This window comes from Scyliorhinus canicula, chromosome 4, assembly GCF_902713615.1.
Source record: "Scyliorhinus canicula chromosome 4, sScyCan1.1, whole genome shotgun sequence".
Classification (NCBI taxonomy): domain Eukaryota; kingdom Metazoa; phylum Chordata; class Chondrichthyes; order Carcharhiniformes; family Scyliorhinidae; genus Scyliorhinus; species Scyliorhinus canicula.
In genome coordinates, this window is record NC_052149.1 from 153,935,289 (window position 1) to 153,955,407 (window position 20,119).

Below are 20,119 nucleotides of genomic sequence, written 5' to 3' on the forward strand. Positions count from 1 at the left end.
ACAAGAGAAGTAAGTTCATTCCACTGGGTCACAGGAAATGTTACCCATTGGCACAAGCCCTGGGGGTCAGTGACAGTACCAGCATGTATTAGTACAGTTCTCCCTTGTATCATTGGAGTCATAAACCCTGTGTCCTCATCATGAGAACCCACTGTTTAAACCATAAAAGTAGAATAAAGAGAAATATAATTCTTTACAATTGCCTTACTTAAAACTCCCTCTTTTAAAAAAAAAGAAACAAAAAGACAATGAGAACATATTAAAAAAGGGAAACGCTCCTGGCTCCTTTACACTGAGCTTACCTGACACTGAGAGGTGACTCGACTGAAAGGCCAAGGAGGGTACAGGCATCCCTAGTGAATACGTCACAGATATCTGCCCATTGATTGGAGTCCAGCAGATGGAGATACGGAGAGTTTGCAATACCATGCCGCAGGTAAACTAGGCTCCCCATCAACACCTGGATGTCTGGAATGACAATTCACTCATTATCTATCGAGCAATTCATATCAGAAGAAAACTAAAAGCTGAAAGGCCCAGCAGAAACAAAGTCCCTGCCGAAAGGCAAGACATTGGAAGGTGAGAGGAACGGAGTGTCTGGGTTATCTGTTTCAGAAGAGACAGCAGGTATTGGAAAACAGACCAAGCAACACACAACTTCCAAAATAAATGGCATTACTCCTTGTGGTGATATGCCTCGCTGTAAATACACAAGGGGTTAATGTAGGTATACTGCAACTAGGTAAACACTAGAGGGAGCACCAGAGACATCATGACACAGACATTCAACCAATAGGTCAGTAAGACAGGACACGACCAATGGGCAGTCAAGACACACCCAGAGGTGACACTACCACAAGGGGACTACCCATATCAAAGGACAGGGCACACATGCTCTTTCTCTTTCCATAGGCGACACTCAGAGAGACAGGGGCAGATCAGGGAATCATCACACCCACCGCATGGATTAGAGCAGACTGGTTAGTTAGATTGAGTTACTATAGTAAGATTAGCAGACGAGTCGAACTCAAGTAGGAGAATTGTTAACTGTTCAATAAATGTGTTAAATCTATTTCCAAGTCTGAACCTTCCATTGTCAGAGTATACAGCAAGGAAGCAGCTTATGCTACATGAAGAAGCATAACACAACACTGCCAACCATATACAAGCTAACAACAATGTACAGCAGAAACCACAGATTGCTCCACAAGGTAGAGAAACACCTAACAATTATAATGAAACCAGATTTTCCAGTGTTGCTGTGTTACTATGTTACGAACAACACACAATCAGCAGAGACAGCAGATAGTGCACCAGAGAAGGGCAGCAGCAATACGTAATCTAGTACTGTCAATAACCTGTAATGTCTACAGGAACTAGTAGAGCAAGTGTGATTGGAATTCCTTCAGGGAGTGATATGTTACCAGATATAATGTGCAATATATAATTGAGCAGAGTTTCAGAAGCGATTTTGGGGGGGGGGGGGGGAAGAGAGAGAGAGATGTTGGTCAGGGCATTCCTTACTTCCAAGAAAAGGGAATGGTATGGAATTTACTGGTTCAGTCTTTTTCCGTATTTCTCATCGAATATATAGAATTTAAAAACAAATTTAAAGAACCCAATTCATTGTTTTTCTAATAAAGGGGCAATTTAATGTGGCCACCTACCCTGCACATCTTTGGGTTGTGGGGGCGAAACCTATGCAGCCATAGGGAGAATGTGCAAACTTCACATGGATAGTGCCCCGGGGTCAGGACCAAACCCAGGTGCTCGGTGCCTTGAGGCAGCAGTGCTAACCACTGGCCATCCGTGAATATATAGAATTGAATTGAAGTGTCCTGCATGGTATCAGAGACTGTTTGATTTTAAAAAAAAGATATATGTATGCCATACCAGAAAATATCAGAGTCCCTTGATGGGACAACAGCCTATAATTTACCCCAAGATATTATTCCTGCATTACCATTATGCTTCAATTTATTCCATTGGGCCTCAACCTCCATCGAGAAACCCTTAGAACACTGGTTCGAGGGGGCGGCACAGAGGAACAGTTGGTAGCACTGCTGACTCACGGCGCCGAGGGCCCAGGTAGAGTTTGCACATTCTCCCAGTGTCTGTGTGATTTTGGCCCCACTACCCAAATATGTGCAGGGTAGGTGGATTGGCCACACTAAATCGCCCTTAATTGGAAAAAAACCCAAAAAAAACAGGGGTTCGCAAACTACTGTCTGCAAAATAATGTGGAAATGCTTACCAAGTAGGGCTGGGGAATGTGGCTGACTACCCAGGTTGTCACAATCAAGAGTGAGCGATTAAGCGGCAGCCAGAGGTTTTTCTTGTGAGCCGGGAGGCAGCAGTGCGGTGCAACCACCACGGTTCTGGTGCAGAATGGGCTGACTGTCTCTCCACGGAGGGGAGTACACACGGACGAGCACTGAAAGTGCCATGAAGTTCAGCAAGTAAACTCAGTTACCAAGGCTGGGGGTGCCCACCAAGAGATTTCAGCCTTGTTCAAGTAAAAGCAAAATACTGTGGTACAGAACTGTAGAACGGTCATTAAGACTTGAAAGGTGGGGCAGCATAGTAGCGTAGTGGTTAGCACTGCTGCCTCACGACGCTGAGGTCCCAGGTTCGATTCCGGCCTGGGTCACTGTCCGTGTGCCATTTGCACATTCTCCCCGTGTTTTCGTGGGTTTCGGCCCCACAACCCAAAGATGTGTAGGCTAGGTGGATTGGCCATGCTAAATTGCTCCTTAAGTGCAAAAAAAAAATGAATTGGATACTCCAAATTTATTTTTTAAAAATTAAATAAAAGACTCGAAAGGCTGACTGTAGTTTTTCTCCACAGAAGCTGCCAGACCTGCCAAGTTCCAACATTTACTGTTTTTATTTCAGCCTTGATCGAGAGTTTTAATAATAAATATTTGAAGTACTGTATTCATAACCTCAAAGAAAAGGCAAACATACTGGTTCGCCCATGGGGTGCCATTTTCCCTAATAAGGTGTGTGTGTGTGATGTGGTGTCAGGTGCGTGTGAGGGAGGGTAGGTGAAATCTACGATTGCTACTCCATTTGAAGAAAGGAATCCTTCAACCAAAAAAATGTTTCTGAATCACTGAAGACTTTGGGAATTATTTTATATCGGCACCTTGTAAATCAAGTCTCAAAGGATGCATAGGACATTGGGGCACAATGGCTTGCCTAATGATTCAGCATGTGTAACTAGTAAGTCACACAGCCATAAAGAACAGTAAGATCCCGAGTTCAGTCCTCATCCTGTGCTGTTTGCTGATCCCAGCCAAGGTGGCAAGAGGGACACAACATTGGTTTGGGCTGTGAGCTGTGTAGACAGCAGTTAACAATAGGGTTGCAGGCGAGGCCGCTACACGTTACTCGTCTGCTAGGGTTTTCACTGTTTCTTGGTCAAGACGCCCCCTAGCATCCATTAATCCACAGCTAACAATCCCTTGGGGTGAATTCTCCACCTCTCCAGCCGCGTGTTCCTCATCGGCGTGCCTTCACCGGGATTCTCCGTTCCTGTCGCTGCCTAACCACCCCATGCTGCTGGGAAACCCGTGGGTGGGGGTGCGCAGCCAGAGAATCTCGCCGGTGGAGAATTCACTCCCTTACATTTATACTGCAGCTTTAACTTGAGCCAAGGTACATTCTTTATTGCACCCCGGCATTATCGATGTTTTTGGTTGAGGAGAGTGGAAGAATTAATAAAACACATTCGGTCCATCAAGGATATCAGTTTGACTGAATGATGCATTCAATCAGACTGCCATTTTGCAACCACGCCCTCTGTATTCCTGCTGTCCAATTCACTTAATAATAGTACAAAATTCAGATCTGCCTTTTAAACAAATGCCTTACAGATGGAAGCTGACCTCTTTGATGTTGGTGTGCAAAGGGTTGAAAGTTCTTGGCATATTCCAGTGCCTCAATCTGATTGATGACACCTCCTGTCAGCAGGCTAATGAAATATAACCTGTGCAGCTTGAACTCCAGGGTGCTGCTCAAAGCCAGCAGCCTCTCCCGATTTGCCATAGCCCACCTGAGGGTGAGAAACAAGAGCATTAAAACTAGATCCAAGAAAGAAACCCCCCAGCTCATTTGACAAAGAAATAGGGCTCTCGAACTCAATGCTAAAGACAATGCTTCATGCTGGCATGCAAAGCATACCACCATATTTAAAGTCCCAGATCCCACAGTGCAAACAAACAGACACAAAATACTGTGCAGCAACAACAAAGTATCTTTAAGATAACAAAATTTCAATATTGCTGAAAATAAAGAGACATGCTGACAAATCTTTTCAGCTGACACTCATCAGGACAGATACAAGAACTTCAAACGGAGCACCAATTTATATTGCATGAGAAAAGAGTGCTGATTGGCTGGAAGGTCGACTGTTTGGTTCAGGAGTTTCCATGGGAGAATAGAGTAGAGAACTTGTCCTCCACACCTTTGTTTAATTCAATAAAATTGCAATGCCTGGTCATGTCTCTTTTTCTTGCAGAGGGAAAGTTCATGCGTATGAAAACGCTTGGCTTCCAGTACGCACAAGTGAGTTGCATTTCCCAAGGATATGAAACTGACCCACGTAAGGCGATATTAGGTCAGACAACCAACAGCGTGGTTAAATAAATGGGTGTAAGGAATATCTTAAAGAAGGGAAGTGAGGTAGAGAGGTGTAGGGAGGGAATTCCAGAGCTTGGAGGCTAAGCAACTGAAGGCAGTGCTATCAATGGTGGTCCAATCAAAGTCGGGGATGTTCAAGAGGCCAGAATTAGAGGTTCACAGATAACCTGGAGGATTACGTGGCTCGAAGAGATTCCAGAGATAGGAGGGGCAAGGCCATGGAGGGATTTCAAAAACAAGGATGAGAAGTTTGGCTCCCAATCAAGCAGTCAGTACAGAGATGACAGGGGAACAAGGCCTGACACGAGTTAAGATACAGGCAGCAGATTGATCACTGAAAACATAAAATGCGAATAGCAGCTTCATTCCAACTTAAAACTGTTGCTTGACACCATCCAAATATTAACTCAAATTCATATAGCACCTCGAATCATAGAAAAACAGCCCAAGCTGCTTCAAGGATGAGTGGAGTAATCAGATGAAAATGGAGGCTCAGCCAAAGAGGCACCATGAGGAGGAAATGACAGAGCTGGGTCAGAGGTGAGATTTATGGAGGAGCGATGTGGAGAGGAATTCTACAGTGCAGCAACTGGGTTATGAAAAGGGCTGTGGCCACTGGTGGTGTACAAAACGTTGAGCGAAGGAATTCATAGATCTTGGAGGGGTATAGGGCTGGAGAAGAGGACAGAGAAAGGCAGTGGCACGGTCATGAGGGATTTCGACAAAAAGAGAATTGTAAATTGGCGGTTATGTTGGACAACAGGTGGGCAGCACGGCGGCACAGTGGTTAGCATTGCTGCCTACGGCGCTGAGGACCCGGGTTCGAATCCCGGCTCTGGGTCACTGTCCGTGAGGAGTTTGCACATTCTCCCCGTGTCTGCGTGGGTTTCACCCCCACAGCCCAAAAAGATGTGCAGGATAGGTGGATTGGCCACGCTAAATTGCCCCTTAATTGGAAAAAATAATTGGGTACTCTAAATTAAAAAACAAAATAACATTTTTTTAAATGTTGGACAATAGGCCAGCAAACACAGGGGTGATGAGTGAACAGAACTTGGCGCGGGATAGGAGCAGGGCAGCAGGGTTTACAGAGGATGCAGGAGATTGGAGGTCCAGTCAGCAGAGTGCTTGGGTAACAGAGACACAGAAGGAGGGTGTTATCGGGAGGTAACGGACGGGTGTGAGAGGGGGGCCGGCGAACCGTGCCTATATGTTCTGAGGGTGAGAGGAGTTGGAGAACTTTTGGGAGGCAGTGTTCAGGGACCTATCGAGGAATGTGAAGGTTGACATGAAACGGGACCATCTGGTGGAGATCTTTGTTGTGTCGGAGGTGCCAGAGCTGCTGGAGGGGAAGCGGGACAATGCCGTGGTCTTCGCCTCTCTGATTGCCCAGTGATGGATACTTTTGAATTGGAGGTCAGCCATGCCGCCGGGGGTTGCGGCATATTTGGGAGACTTGTCCGAGTTTCTCAGGTTGGAGAAAATCAAATTTGCCCTCTGTGGGTCGGAGGAGGGCTTTGAGGTATGGGGGAGGCCGTTCATGTCGATACTTGAGGAGCTGTTTGTCGTGGGGGAGGGAGTAAATAGGGCAAAAAATGTACAAACTGTATACTCTGTTGGATGTTAAGGTTGTGTTATTTTATGTTGAATTTGTTTAGAATAAAGTATCTTTAAAAAAAAGACACAAAAGGCGGCTTCTTCAGCAGACGAGCTGAGAAAGAGGCAAGGTTACAGAGCGGGAAATAAGCAGTCTGCATGACAGTGAGGTTGTGGGGTCAGCAATCCAGCTTGGGTCAAACAGGATGCAAAGGTTGTGAACAATTTGCTTGAACCCAAAACTGCAATGTGGTGTCAAATTAAATTGTGATGAAGGAAATGGCTTTGGCATCCTCAATATTTAATCGTAAAAAGCTGCGCTCATCCAAGGCTGGATGTCAGATAAACAGTGGCACAGAATTAATGGAGGAGCAGAGACAGATTCTTGATTTCATTGGTCTACATGTTGGAGTTTGTACTTTCTCCCAGTGTCTGCGTGGGTTTCCTCTGGGTGCTCCTGTTTACCCCCACAGTGCAAAGATGTGCAGATTAGGTGGAGTATAAGGATAGGGTGAGGGAGTGGGGCTAAGTAGGGTGCTCTTTGGAGGGTCAGTGCGAACTTGATAGCCTCCTACTGCACTGTAGGAATTCTATGGTTCTATGGAAGCTGGTCCATATTTTTGGATAATATTGCCAAAACGTTAAAGCAAGGAGGGCCAAGGGTAGTTCTTTGGATGTATCAGTACATTGGACAGAAAGAGAATGGATGCTCTGGCTGTGATTGGATAGGTATCAAAAGCAATCCCATCAAATTGGACAATAGAGGAGAAGAGGCTTTGGGCAGAAGATAGCGTGGTATGTCAAAGGTGACAAGGCAGAGCTTCAGAAGGGTCCCCAGGTTGGATAATTTGTCTCATGCAGTGCTTATTCAATTTCCTGGTGTCATGATACTTTGTCAAGCCTTTATATCAACCGTTAGCACTGAACACCTCCCACATAAACATTTAGAGTGGAAATCCTGTTGAGCAGTTGTTTGCAATGTGTAGTTACAGGTGCTGGCCAATGAGTGGGGGTGTTGAGTAAATTTATGAAGTCTCACCCAAGTCTCTCACTACATTCTATATCAAAAAAAAACATTCAGCTGCTGAATCTGGGAAAATAACCAAATTTAGAACAAAAACAAAAATCTAAATCTGCTCGCTCCAGTTGGTCCCGTGGTAATCAAAGGCAAATAACAGGTCAGGGTATTAGTGGGAATTCACAGAGCTTATTCAACGAAATGTTACTGACACTATATAAAAACATCAACAAAGCTATACTGTACAAGGTTTCCTTTATGGTGATTTAAGCACTTTAAAAATGAAAAGTAAGCAGAGCCAGATTAATTCTTAATGTTTTCAAGGCCTGTATCTGAATGAAACAGCTCCTAGTGACCCAGTAAAGCATGATGCCAACTAATGCTGTCTCTACTTATACTTTTATTATCATTGTCCAAAACAACAATCTCACAGAACTGCTATCCTGCCAATACTGTTATGTTACAGAACAAATAGGCATCAATCAATCAATCAATCCTTGGTTAGAATGCCTTTGTCAATCACTGCTGAACAATGAACTGCCAATTCTCAATTGTGCATCAAGGGACATGGAATATGGCAAAATACCAAGAGGCAGATCTGGGTCGTTCTGAAACAGTGGAGCATCGTACTGCTATCTATGTTCTGCTGACAACATGTGCGAATTCAATGGGATTTACACCACTGGTACATTGGTGCACTTTTGCATCACCACCAGGGGATGGGAGCTCCCGAGCACAGACCTCAGTGAGAGTCACAACCGACATCCCTGGGGAGAGGAGGAATAGTTTTCACATCCCAGCTGCCTGCTGCAATGGAGAGAGTGATGGGAGTCAGCGTCTTTCACTGAAGGGAAAGAGACATTTTAAATTTAAATACAGACCCTGTGCCAGTGAGAGGGTGCTTAAATGGTTAAATCCAGCAACGTTGTCCTAGTGGCAGACTGGTTGTGCCAGATTTTTGTGAGCCTACTGTACGGAAGAGGTGCATTTAGCAGCAGAAAAGCTATGGAGTTTATGCATCCAGCTTTCCCAGAATCCGAATTAAAACTGTGCCCATTTAAAAGTAGGTGGCAATGTCTGAAAAGTGGACCATCACATGTACCTGAATGAAGGGGTTTGAAGGAATGTAGTGGGAGGGGACAGAACAAGCACAAGGAACACAGAAGATTTTTTAAAACATGTTTCAGTGTTGCAATCACGTCCTCGCCCCTGCTCATAAAGCTTGCAATACACCTGGCTAAACAATGACATTTCTTTAAACTTTTTTAAATGAAGTTTATTTCAAGAGTTGCTAATGATTCAGAGTTAGTGAGGTTGCTCAATTTATATCCTGCAGAAGTGGAGAAGTCACCTTTTGTTCATAACATCCATAACCCAATGATCATTCTAATAGAAGGTTCCGTGATACTAGCGTAACGACACAACATTGAACAGCATCAGGTTCCATTCTTACAGAAATGGACTTAGACAAGGGAAGGGTGAAAGAAGATACCCGGACAAAGAATTTAAGTGACTCACTCCAGCGCTGGCCTCAAGTCTCGCAGTCGCAGTGCCTCTAGGATCCTGTTCAATTCTAGAAAGGGCTCCTTCTGACTGAGATCAATACATATACCAGATTCCTGCAGGGAAGATATGTTTTAGCACAATAGCTTCAGCACTCAGCAATAGCATTTAGCACTCTGCCGGGAGGGGTAAACTTGCATTTATCCACTCTGTCAGAATATACATATAAAAATTCATTGTTTATGAAATGTAGTAACTGTTGTTATCTATAACACGGTGGCAGAGTGGTTAGCACTGCTACCTCACAGCACCAGGGACCTGGGTTCAATTCCAGCCTTGGGTGACTGTCTGTGTGGAGTTTGCACATTCTCCCCGCGTTAGCGGGGTTTCCTCCGGGTGCTCCAGCTTCTTCCCACAGTTCAAAGATGTTCAGTTTAAGTGGATTGGCCATGATAAATTACCCCTCAAGTGTTCAAAAAAGGTTAGGTGGGGTTATGGAGTTAGGGTGAGGGTGTGGGCCTGGGTAGGGTGCTCTTTCAGAGGGTCATGCATAGAAAATAGAAGCAGGAGGAGGCCATTCAGCCCTTCGAGCTTGCTCCGCCATTTATTATGATATTGGCTGATCATCAAGTTCAATACTCTAATCCCGTCTTCCCCCATATCCCTTGATCCCTTGAGCCGCAAGGGCTATATCGAATTGAAATTACACGATATTTTGGCCGCAACTATTTCTGTGGTAGTGAATTCCACAGATTCACCACTCTGGGTGAAGAAAATTCTCCTCAGTTCAGTCCGAAAAGGGTTACCCCTTATCATCAAACTATGACCCCTTGTTCTGGACTCCCCACCATCGGGAACATTCTTTCTGAATCTACCCTGCCTAATCCTGTTAGAATGTTTTTTTTTTTTTAAATTTAGCGTACCCAATTCATTTTTTCCAATTAAGGGGCAATTTAGCTTGGCCAATCCACCTAGGACATTGCACATTTTTTTGGGTTGTGGGGGCAAAACCCACGAAAACACGGGGAGAACGTGCAAACTCCACACAGACAGTGACCCAGAGCCGGGATCGAACCTGGGACCTCGGCGACGTGAGGCCACAGTGCTAACCGACTGCGCCACCGTGCTGCCAATTTTGTGTTTCTATGAGATCTCCTCTCACTCTTCTAAACTCCAATTAATATAATCCTAACTGGTTTAGTCTCTCCTCATATGACAGTCCCACCATCCCAGGAATAAGCCTGGCAAACCTTTGCTGCACTCCCTCCAAAGTAAGAACATCCTTCCTCCGACAAGGACACCAAAACCTCACACAATACTCCAGGTGAGGCCTCACCAATGCTCGATACAATTTCAGTAAAACATCTGTTTGTATATTCAAATCCTTTCACTATGAAGGCCAACATACCATTTGCCTTCTTTACTACCTGCTGTACACTTTTTTTTTTAAATAATTTTTATTGAGAAATTTTGATTTTATACAACATTGACGCACCTTAGTAAAATACCGAAAATAACAATAATATTAACAATCATATACATTCGCCCCATCCCCATGAACAACCCAGCATTTTAACAACAACGCAAATTAACACACTATAAAGTTACAGAATAAACACTACAATAATGCACCCCCCCCCCCCTCCTTTGACCTTTTCCAATTTTATAAATCCCGCCATGTCACTGATCCAGGTCTCCACGCTTGGGGGCCTTGCATCCTTCCATTGTAACAGACTCCTTCGACGGGCTACTAGGGACGCAAAGGCCAGGACACCGGCCTCTTTCGCCTCCTGCACTCCCGGCTCTACCGCAACTCCAAAAATCGCGAGTCCCCACCCTGGTTTGACCCTGGATCCAACCACCCTCGACACCGTCCCCGCCACCCCCTTCCAGAATTCTTCCAGTGCTGGGCATGCCCAGAACATATGGGCGTGGTTCGCAGGACTCCCCGAACATCTGGTGCACCTGTCCGCACCCCCGAAGAACCTACTCATCCTAGTCCCGGACATGTGGGCCCGGTGCAGCACCTTAAATTGGATGAGACTAAGCCTCGCACATGAGGAGGAAGAGTTAACTCTCTCCAAGGCATCCGCCCAAGTCCCGTCCTCTATCTGCTCCCAGAGTTCCTCCTCCCATTTAGCCTTCAGCTCCTCCACTGACGACTCCTCCACCTCCTGCATTACCTTATAGATGTCAGACACATTCCCCTCTCCTACCCACACCCCCGAAAGCACTCTGTCCATCGTCCCCTGCGAGGGCAGCAAAGGGAATCCCTCTACCTGTCGCCTAGCAAACGCCTTTACCTGCAGGTATCTGAACATGTTCCCCTGGGGAAGGCCAAATTTATCTTCCAGTTCCCCCAGGCCCGCAAACCTCCCGCCAATAAACAGGTCCCTCAATTTGCTGATGCCCGCCCTTTGCCACCCCCTGAATCCCCCATCCGTGTTCCCCGGGATGAACCGATGGTTGCCACCCAGTGGAGCCTCCATCGAGCCCCCTGTTTCCCCCCGATGCCGTCTCCATTGTTCCCAGATTCTTAGGGTCGCCGCCACCACCGGGCTCGTGGTAAACCTCTTAGGGGAGAGCGGCAACGGTGCCGTTACCATGGCACCCAGGCTCGTACCTCTACATGACGCCATCTCCATTCTTTTCCACGCCGCCCCTCCCCCCTCCATCACCCATTTACGCACCATTGACACATTGGCTGCCCAATAGTACCCCAGAAGGTTGGGCAGTGCCAGCCCACCTCCATCCCTTCCTCGCTCCAGGAACACCCTCCTCACTCTCGGAGTCCCATGTGCCCACACAAAACTCAGAATACTGCTTGTCACTCTCCTAAAGAAGGCCCTGGGGATAAATATGGGCAGGCACTGAAAAAGGAACAAGAACCTCGGAAGCACTGTCATTTTGACGGACTGCACCCTCCCCGCCAATGACAATGGCAGCATGTCCCACCTCCTGAACTCCTCCTCCATCTGATCCACCAGCCTGGCAAAGTTATGCTTGTGGAGAGTCCCCCAGTCCCTGGCCACTTGCACCCCCAGGTACCTAAAGCTCTCCCCTGCCCGCCTAAGTGGGAGCCTACCAATTCCTTCCTCCTGGTCTCCAGGGTGCACCACAAACACCTCGCTCTTGCCCAAGTTTAATTTATAACCTGAGAAGGTCCCAAACTCGGCTAGTAACTCCATCACTCCCAGCATCCCTCCCACCGGGTCCGCCACATACAGTAACAGGTCGTCGGCATACAACGACACCCTATGTTCCTCTCCACCTCGCACCAAGCTTCTCCACCTCTCTGAATCTCTCAATGCCATCGCCAGCGGCTCGATTGCCAGTGCAAACAACAAGGGGGACAGGGGGCAACCCTGCCTGGTCCCTCGGTAAAGCCGGAAGTACTCCGACCTCCTCCTATTCGTGGCCACGCACGCCATCGGGGCCTCATATAGCAGCCTCACCCATCTAATAAACCCTTCACCAAATCCAAACCTCCCCAACACCTCCCATAGGTACCCCCACTCCACTCTATCGAAGGCCTTCTCCGCATCCAGTGCCACCACTATCTCTGCCTCCCCCTCAATCGCCGGCATCATAATGACATTCAGCAATCTCCGCACATTCGTGTTCAGCTGCCTTCCCTTCACAAAACCTGTCTGGTCCTCGTGCACAACCCCTGGCACACAGTCCTCTATCCTGGTGGCCAGGATTTTTGCCAGCACCTTAGCGTCCACGTTGAGGAGAGATATGGGCCTGTATGAACCACACTGCTGGGGGTCCTTGTCCTTCTTTAAAATTAACGAGATTATCGCCCGTGACATCGTCGGGGGCAAAGTCCCCCCCTCCCACGCTTCATTGAGTGTTCGCACCAGCAAGGGGCCCACTAGATCCACAAACTTTTTATAAAATTCCACCGGGAACCCATCCGGCCCCGGTGCCTTCCCTGACTGCATCTGCCCGATCCCCTTAACTAGCTCCTCCAGCTCAATCGGCGCACCCAACTCCTCCACCTTCTCCTCCTGCACCTTCGGGAAAGAAAGCCCGTCCAGGAACCTCTCCATTCCCCTCCTCTCCCCCGTTGGCTCCGACCGGTACAGTTCCCCGTAAAAATCCTTGAAGACCTCATTCACCTCTACCCCCTTCCGCACCACATTCCCACTCTTATCTCTCACTCCAGCAATCTCCTTAGCCGCATCCCGCTTACGCAGCTGATGAGCCAGCATCCTACTCACCTTTTCACCATGTTCGTACACTGCCCCTTGTGCCTTCCTCCACTGTGCCTCCGCCTTTCTAGTGGTCAGCAAATCAAATTTAGCCTGCAGGCTGCGCCTCTCCCCCAACAGTCCCTCCTCTGGTGCCTCTGCATACCTCCTGTCCACCTCCAGCATCTTTCCCACCAGTCTATCCCTCTCACTCTTCTCGCTCCTCTCCCTGTGTGCCCGGATGGATATCAGCTCCCCACAAATTACTGCCTTCAGGGCTTCCCAGACCATCCCCACCTGAACCTCCCCCGTATCATTCACCTCAAGGTACCCCTCAATACTTGCCCGGACCCTCCTACACACCTCCTCCTCCGCCAACAACCCCACATCCAACCGCCACAACGGACGTTGGTCTCGCACCTCTCCCATCTCCAACTCTATCCAATGCGGAGCGTGGTCGGAGATTGCAATGGCCGAATACTCGGCCTCCTCCACTCTCGGAATCAGTCCCCTACTCACCACGAAGAAATCTATCCGAGAGTAGACCCTATGTACGTGGGAGAAGAAAGAGTACTCGCGTGCCCTCGGCCTCACAAACCTCCATGGATCCACTCCACCCATCTGATCCATAAACCCTCTCAGTACCTTGGCCGCCGCTGGCCTCCTACCCGTCCTAGAGCTGGACCGATCCAGTGAAGGATCCAACACCGTATTAAAGTCCCCCCCTATGATCAGACCTCCCGCCTCCAGATCCGGGATCCGTCCCAACATACGCCTCATAAAGCCCGCATCGTCCCAATTTGGGGCATACACACTAGCCAGTACCACCTTCTCTCCTTGTAGCCTGCCCCTAACCATCACATACCTACCCCCCTTATCCGCCACCACCTCCGATGCCTCAAACAACACATTTTTCCCCACCAGAATCGCCACTCCCCGGTTCCTCACATCCAACCCCGAGTGGAAAACCTGCCCCACCCATCCCTTCCTCAGGCGGACCTGGTCCGCCACCCTCAGGTGGGTCTCCTGAAGCATTGCCACATCCGCCTTTAGCCCCTTCAGGTGAGCCAGTGCCCTCGACCGCTTCACCGGCCCATTCAACCCTCTCACATTCCAGGTGACCAACCGGATCAGAGGGCGTCCCGCCCCCCTCCCCCGTCGACTAGCCATAGCCCGTCGACTGCCCGCCCCAGGCCAGCACCCCCTGCTCGACCCCGTCCCCATAGCGACAACCCCTCACCTCTGTCCCCCCAGCCCCCACCAGCTCCTTCTTGACCCTACCAGCAGCAACCCGGTATTCCCCTTTCCCCCCCCTCCCTTCCCCCCCAGGCTAGGAACCCTCCCAGCCGCGAACCGTCCTCCATTGTACTTCCGTTGGTCAGCTAACTTCTGCTGACCCCGGAAACTCCCGCCAATAGCCCGACCCCTCCCGAAGTGGGATCATCCCCCAATCTATCCCTCCTCCTGGCACCGCTCCAGCGCGGGGAAGAACCAGTTAAGGCCCCGCCTCCCCGTCACCGTCTCCACCCCCCAGCCCCGCAGCGCGGGAAACCAGAGGAAAGCCCGCGCTTTCACCCTGCCCCACCACACCTTTCTGACGCAGCTCCCAAATATCAGCCCCACTCCATACCCCCACTCCGGCATAGAATACAACATACCCCCCCGACCCTCCCCTCAAGATACACAGCCCAAACAATGTCCCACAGCACAAAAACAAAAACATAGCAGAACAGCCCCTCCGTAAATAACCATATCAAAATTGCAAAAGTACTAAAACAAGAAGAAAACAACAGAAGAAAAAGAGAACACAGCAACAGCAGAATCCAGCACTAATATCTTACAGCCGACCTCGCAACCCCCAACCCCTAGTTCAAGTCCAGTTTCTCCGTCCGCACGAAGGCCCACGCCTCCTCCGGGGAATCGAAATAATGGTGCCGATCCAAATAAGTTACCCACAGGCGCGCGGGCGGCAACATTCCGAACTTTATCTTTTTTCTATAAAGCACCTCTTTCGTCCAATTAAATCCGGACCGCCGCTTAGCCACCTCCGCACTCCAGTCCTGGTAGATCCGCACTACCCCATTCTCCCAATTGCTGCTCTTCACCTTCTTGGCCCAGCGCAGCACGCACTCCCGATCACTGAACCGGTGGAACCTCACCAGCACCGCACGCGGGGGTTCATCTTCCTTGGGCCTCCTGGCCAACACCCTGTGCGCTCCCTCCAGCTCCAAGGGCAGATGGAGAGATCCGGCCCCCACTAGCGAATTCAGCATTACAGCCACATAGGCTGTCAGGTCCGATCCCTCCAGCCCCTCTGCAAGGCCCAAGATCCGCAGGTTTTTCCGCCTCATGCGGTGATCCAGCTCCTCAAAGCGTTCCTGCCACTTCTTGTGGAGTGCTTCGTGCCCCTCCACCTTACTCACGAGGACCACGGCCTCCTCCTCTCGTTCAATGGCCTGCGTCTGCAACTTCTTGATGGCAGCACCCTGGGTGGACTGAATCTCCGACAGCCTTCTGTTCGTTTCCTGCAGAGAGCTCAGTACTTCATCCTTGAATTCTTTAAAGCAGCGCAGGAGATCAGTTTGTTGTTCCTGGGCCCAGAGTCTCCATTCCTCTGGAGCTCTGTCGGCGGCCATCTTGGATCCCTTCCCCCGTTTTTTCTGAGGAGCTGCTGCTGTTTTTTCCCCCTTTCCACTCCGAGTTCGAGTCATGGACTGCAGGGAAAGTCGTTCAGCACACCTTCCCCCACCGGGAGACGTCGAAAAATTTCCGTTTTGGGCTCTCAAAAGAGCCGAAAAATCTCTTTAAAACGGGAGCTTCCAAATGTGTGGCTTACTGATCCATCACAGCCACCGGAAGTCCTGCTGTACACTTTTAGCGACTGATCACAAGGACACCGAAGTTTCGCTGAGTATCCACCTCTCTCAATTTACACCCATTCAAATAATAATCTTCTTTTCTATTTTTGGTACCAAAGCGTATAACCTCACATTTATCCACATTATATTGCATCTACCATGCATATGCCCACCCTCTCAGCCTGTCTAGATCCCGCTGAAGCATCTCTGCATCCTCCGCACAGCTTACCCTCCCACCCAACTTCGAATCATCTACAAATTTGGAAACACTACATTTAGTTCCCTCATCCAAATCATTAATATATAATGTGAAGTTGGGTCCGAGCCCAGATCCCTTTGATGCCCCACTAGTCACTGCCTGCCAATTAGAAAAAGACCGGTTTGCTTATTGTTTGACAACGAGCTTTCTATCCATATCAAGACACTATCCTTGGGCGGCAGGATGGCACAGTGGTTAGCACTGCTGCCTCACGGCACGAGGACCCGGGTTCGATCCCAGCTCCGGGTCACTGTCCATGTGGAGTTTAAACATTCCCAGTGTCTGCGTGGGCTTCACCCCCACAACCCAAAAGACGTGCAGGGTAGGTGGATTGGCCACGCTAAATTGCCCCTTAATTGGAAAACAAAAATAATTGGAAAATAAATAATTGGAGACTCTAAATTTATAATAAAAAAGACACTCCCTTTAATCCCATGCTCTTTAACTTTATTCAGTAATCCGCTATGCGAGACCTTGTCAAAAGTCTTAATAAACCACATCCACCGGTTCTCCCTGGTCAACTCTACTAGTTAAATCTTCAAAGAATTCTAATCGATTTGTCAAGCACGGTTTTCCTTTTGTAAATCCATGCTGACTTTGTCGGAATACACCACTGCTTTCCAAATGTTGTGCTATGACATCCTTGATAATGGGCCCTAGCACCTTCCCTACTATCAATGTTATTGATCTATAGTTTCTGGTTTTCTCTCTACCTCCCTTTTTGAATAGCGAGGTTACATTCGCTATTCTCCAATCTGTGGATACCACTCCAGAGTCAAAAGAATTTTGGAAAATGTGTGGTGATATGCCTTTGTATAATATTGTATATAGTTAGCAGTGCTACCTCCAACCAGCTGGAGGCGCCAGACATCGGTCATGTGACATCCGACTATCGGTAGTTGGTAGCAAGGCATACAACAGGACAGTCGCACATCGGGTAGTTCCAGGAGAGTCTATGAAACTCAAACAGCAACTTAGTCTGTATGTTACTTCTCCACGTGTTAATCAATAATTCATCATTCTAGTTAAGTCAACAGCAGTTCTGAATGAATCACTGCAAAGACAAGGGGCTGGATTCTCCGTCCCGCCGCGCCACATTTCTGTTTCACCCCACCGGCTCCGTTACGCCAGCCAGTCAATGAGGTTTCCCATTGTGGGGCAGCCCCATGCTGTCAGGAAACCCCCGAGCTGCCGGCAAAACAGAGCATCCCGCCGGCAGAGAATCCAGCCCCAGGTCACAGAACACAACAAATGGATCTACAATTTCCGATCGATATGCAGATTAAAGTCACCCATATTCACAGATGTTTCTTATCACATGCATCTCTGATTTCCTGTGTAATGCTATTCCCAATATTACCACGGGAGTTTGGTGGTCTGTATACCATCCCTATGAATGCTTTTTGTCCATTGATGGTTCATCATTCAACCCAGCCAGATTCCACATCATCTGTGCTAATATCTTTCCTCAATATTGTATCAACAATGCAACTCCACCATCTTTTCCTTTCTGTCTGTTCTTCTTAAAAACTGAATAACCCTCAATGTTAGTTCCCATCCTTGGTCACCTTGGAGCCATGTCTTCGTAATCCCAACTATATCATATCCCTTGACATCTACCTGCGCAACTAACTCATCCATTTTATTTTGAATGCTCTGTGCGCTCAGAAAAAACCGTAAGGCTAGTCCTTTTAACGTTCCTTGTTTCATCCCTACTATTTTTAGTGTTATTATCTGATACAGGCCCTTGATTTCTCTGCCTATCACCTTTCTTATTCTCCTTTCTGTCTTTTTCATGTATTCTTGATTCCCCTGCTCCGAATCCCTACATTAGTTCCCATCCCCCTGCCATATTAGTTTAAACACTCCCCAACTGCTCTGGCAAGTACCCCGCCCCCCTCCCCCCCGCAAGGAAATCAGTTCCGGTCCTGCCCAGGTGTAACCCTCCAGTTTGTACAGTTCCCACCGCATCAGGGATCTGACACCCTCCCTGTCACACCATCTCTTAGCCACGTATTCATCAGATACATCTATTTCTGTCTGTCAACCCGGCCCTGGGTCACTGTCCGTGAGGAGTTTGCACATTCTCCCCGTGTCTGCGTGGGTTTCGCCCCCACAACCCAAAGATGTGTAGGGTAGGTGGATTGGCCACGCTAAATTGCCCCTTAATTGGAAAAAATAATTGGGTACTCTAAATTAAAAAAAAAAAATTTCTGTCTGTCAAGTGGCACTGGTAGTAATCTTTTTTAAAAATTTAGAGTGCCCAATTCATTTTTTCCAATTAAAGGGCAATTTAGCGTGGCCAATCCACCTACCCTACACATCTTTGGGTCGTGGGGGCGAAACCCACACAACACGGGGAGAATGTGCAAACTTCTCACGGACAGTGATCCAGAGTCAAGATTGAACCTGGGACCTCGGTGCCGTGACACTGGTAGTAATCCTGAGACCACTACCTTTGAGGTCCGACTTCTCACCTTTCTTCCTAACTCCCGGTACTCTGCTTTCAGGACCTCATCCCTTTTTTTTTAAACCTATGTAGTTGGTACTGAGCTGCATCACGACCACTGGCTGTTCACCCTCCCCCTCCAGAAAGTCCTCTAACCCCTCCGAGACATCCTTGGTCCTAGCACCAGGGAGGCAACATACCATCCTGGAGTCTTGTATGTGGCCACAGAAACGCCTATCTATTCCCCTTACTTGAATCCCTTATAACTAGTGCACTTTTTACTCCTCCCCTCTGCAGCAGAACCAACCATTGTGGAACAAATTTGGCTGTTGCTGCTTTCTCCTGAGTGGTCATTCCCCTCAATAGTATCCAAGACGATATATTTGTTTTGGAGGGGAATGACCACAGGAGATTCCTGCTCTGCCTGCCTAGTTCTTTTGTTCTGTCTGCCTGGTAGTCACCCATTCCCTTCCTGTCTGTGGAGTCTGAGCCTGCAGTGTGACCACCACTCTATAAGAGCTATCCATGGCACGCCTCACGGATGCTCCACAGTGTCCCTAGCTCCAAATACATAATCTTTATTATTGTCACAATTAGGCTTATATTAACAGTACAATAAAGTAACTGCGAAAATCCCCTAGTCGTTACACTCCGGTGCCTGTTCGGGTACACAAGAGGGAGAATTCAGAATGATCAATTCACCTAACAAGCACGTCTTTCAGGACTTGTGGGAGCAAACCGGAACGCCCAGAGGAAACCCACACAGACACAGGGAGAACATGCAGACTTTGCACAGACAGTGACCCAAGCTGGGAATCGAACCTGGACCCTGGTGCTGTGAAGCAATAGTGCTAACCACCGTGCTGCCCTTGTGCTTCCAGGAGCTGCAGCTGGAGACACCTCCTGCACACATGCTGGCCCTGGGCACTGGAATAAATGGTCCTGGCTTCCCACATGGAGAAAGACTTTGAGTTGATGCAGACTCGATGGACCAAATGGCCTCATTCTGCACTGTAGGGATTCTATGATCCAGACACATTGGTGTCAAATGTGGAAATTTAATTTCAGAGTCAGAAGGTTGTAGTTTTGAACTCCACTCCAGAGACTTGCATCTAGGCTGGCACTTTAGTGCAGTACTGAAGGAGTGCTGCAGTGTTGGATACTCAGTTCGCCTTCTCAGATGGGCACAAAAGATCTCATGGCATTATTTTGAAGATCCGAAGGAGGCAACATCCCAGTCCCCAAGCCAATCTGACATCAATCTGACGGGCAGCACAGTAGCATAGTGGTTAGCACAATTGCGTCACAGCTCCAGGGTCCTAGGTTCAATTCCCGTCTTGGGTCACTGTCTGTGCAGAGTCTGCACGTTCTCCCCGTGTGTGCGTGGGTTTCCTCCGGTGCTCCGGTTTCCTCCCACAGTCCAAAGATGTGCAGGTTAGGCACATTGGCCATGCTAAATTGCCCTTCGTGTCCGAAATTGCCCTTAGTGTTGAGTGGGGTTACTGGGTTATGGGGATAGGGTGGAGGTTTGGGCAATGTGCTCTTTCCAAGAGCTGGTGCAGACTCGATGGGCCGAATGGCCTCCTTCTGCACTGT

At 48.4% G+C, this 20,119-nt stretch overlaps 1 protein-coding gene across 1 annotated transcript in view; it reads right to left on the reverse strand.

The window, feature by feature from the left end:
• rmnd5b (required for meiotic nuclear division 5 homolog B) overlaps positions 1-20,119 on the reverse strand; it is a 45,354-nt gene that overhangs the window by 10,937 nt on the left and 14,298 nt on the right. The window contains exons 4-6 of the mRNA XM_038795393.1: positions 8,777-8,877; positions 3,891-4,057; positions 303-468 (exon numbers count right to left, since the gene is read on the reverse strand). Coding sequence (XP_038651321.1) covers positions 303-468; positions 3,891-4,057; positions 8,777-8,877 — 434 coding nt within the window. The remainder of the gene's footprint in view (positions 1-302; positions 469-3,890; positions 4,058-8,776; positions 8,878-20,119) is intronic.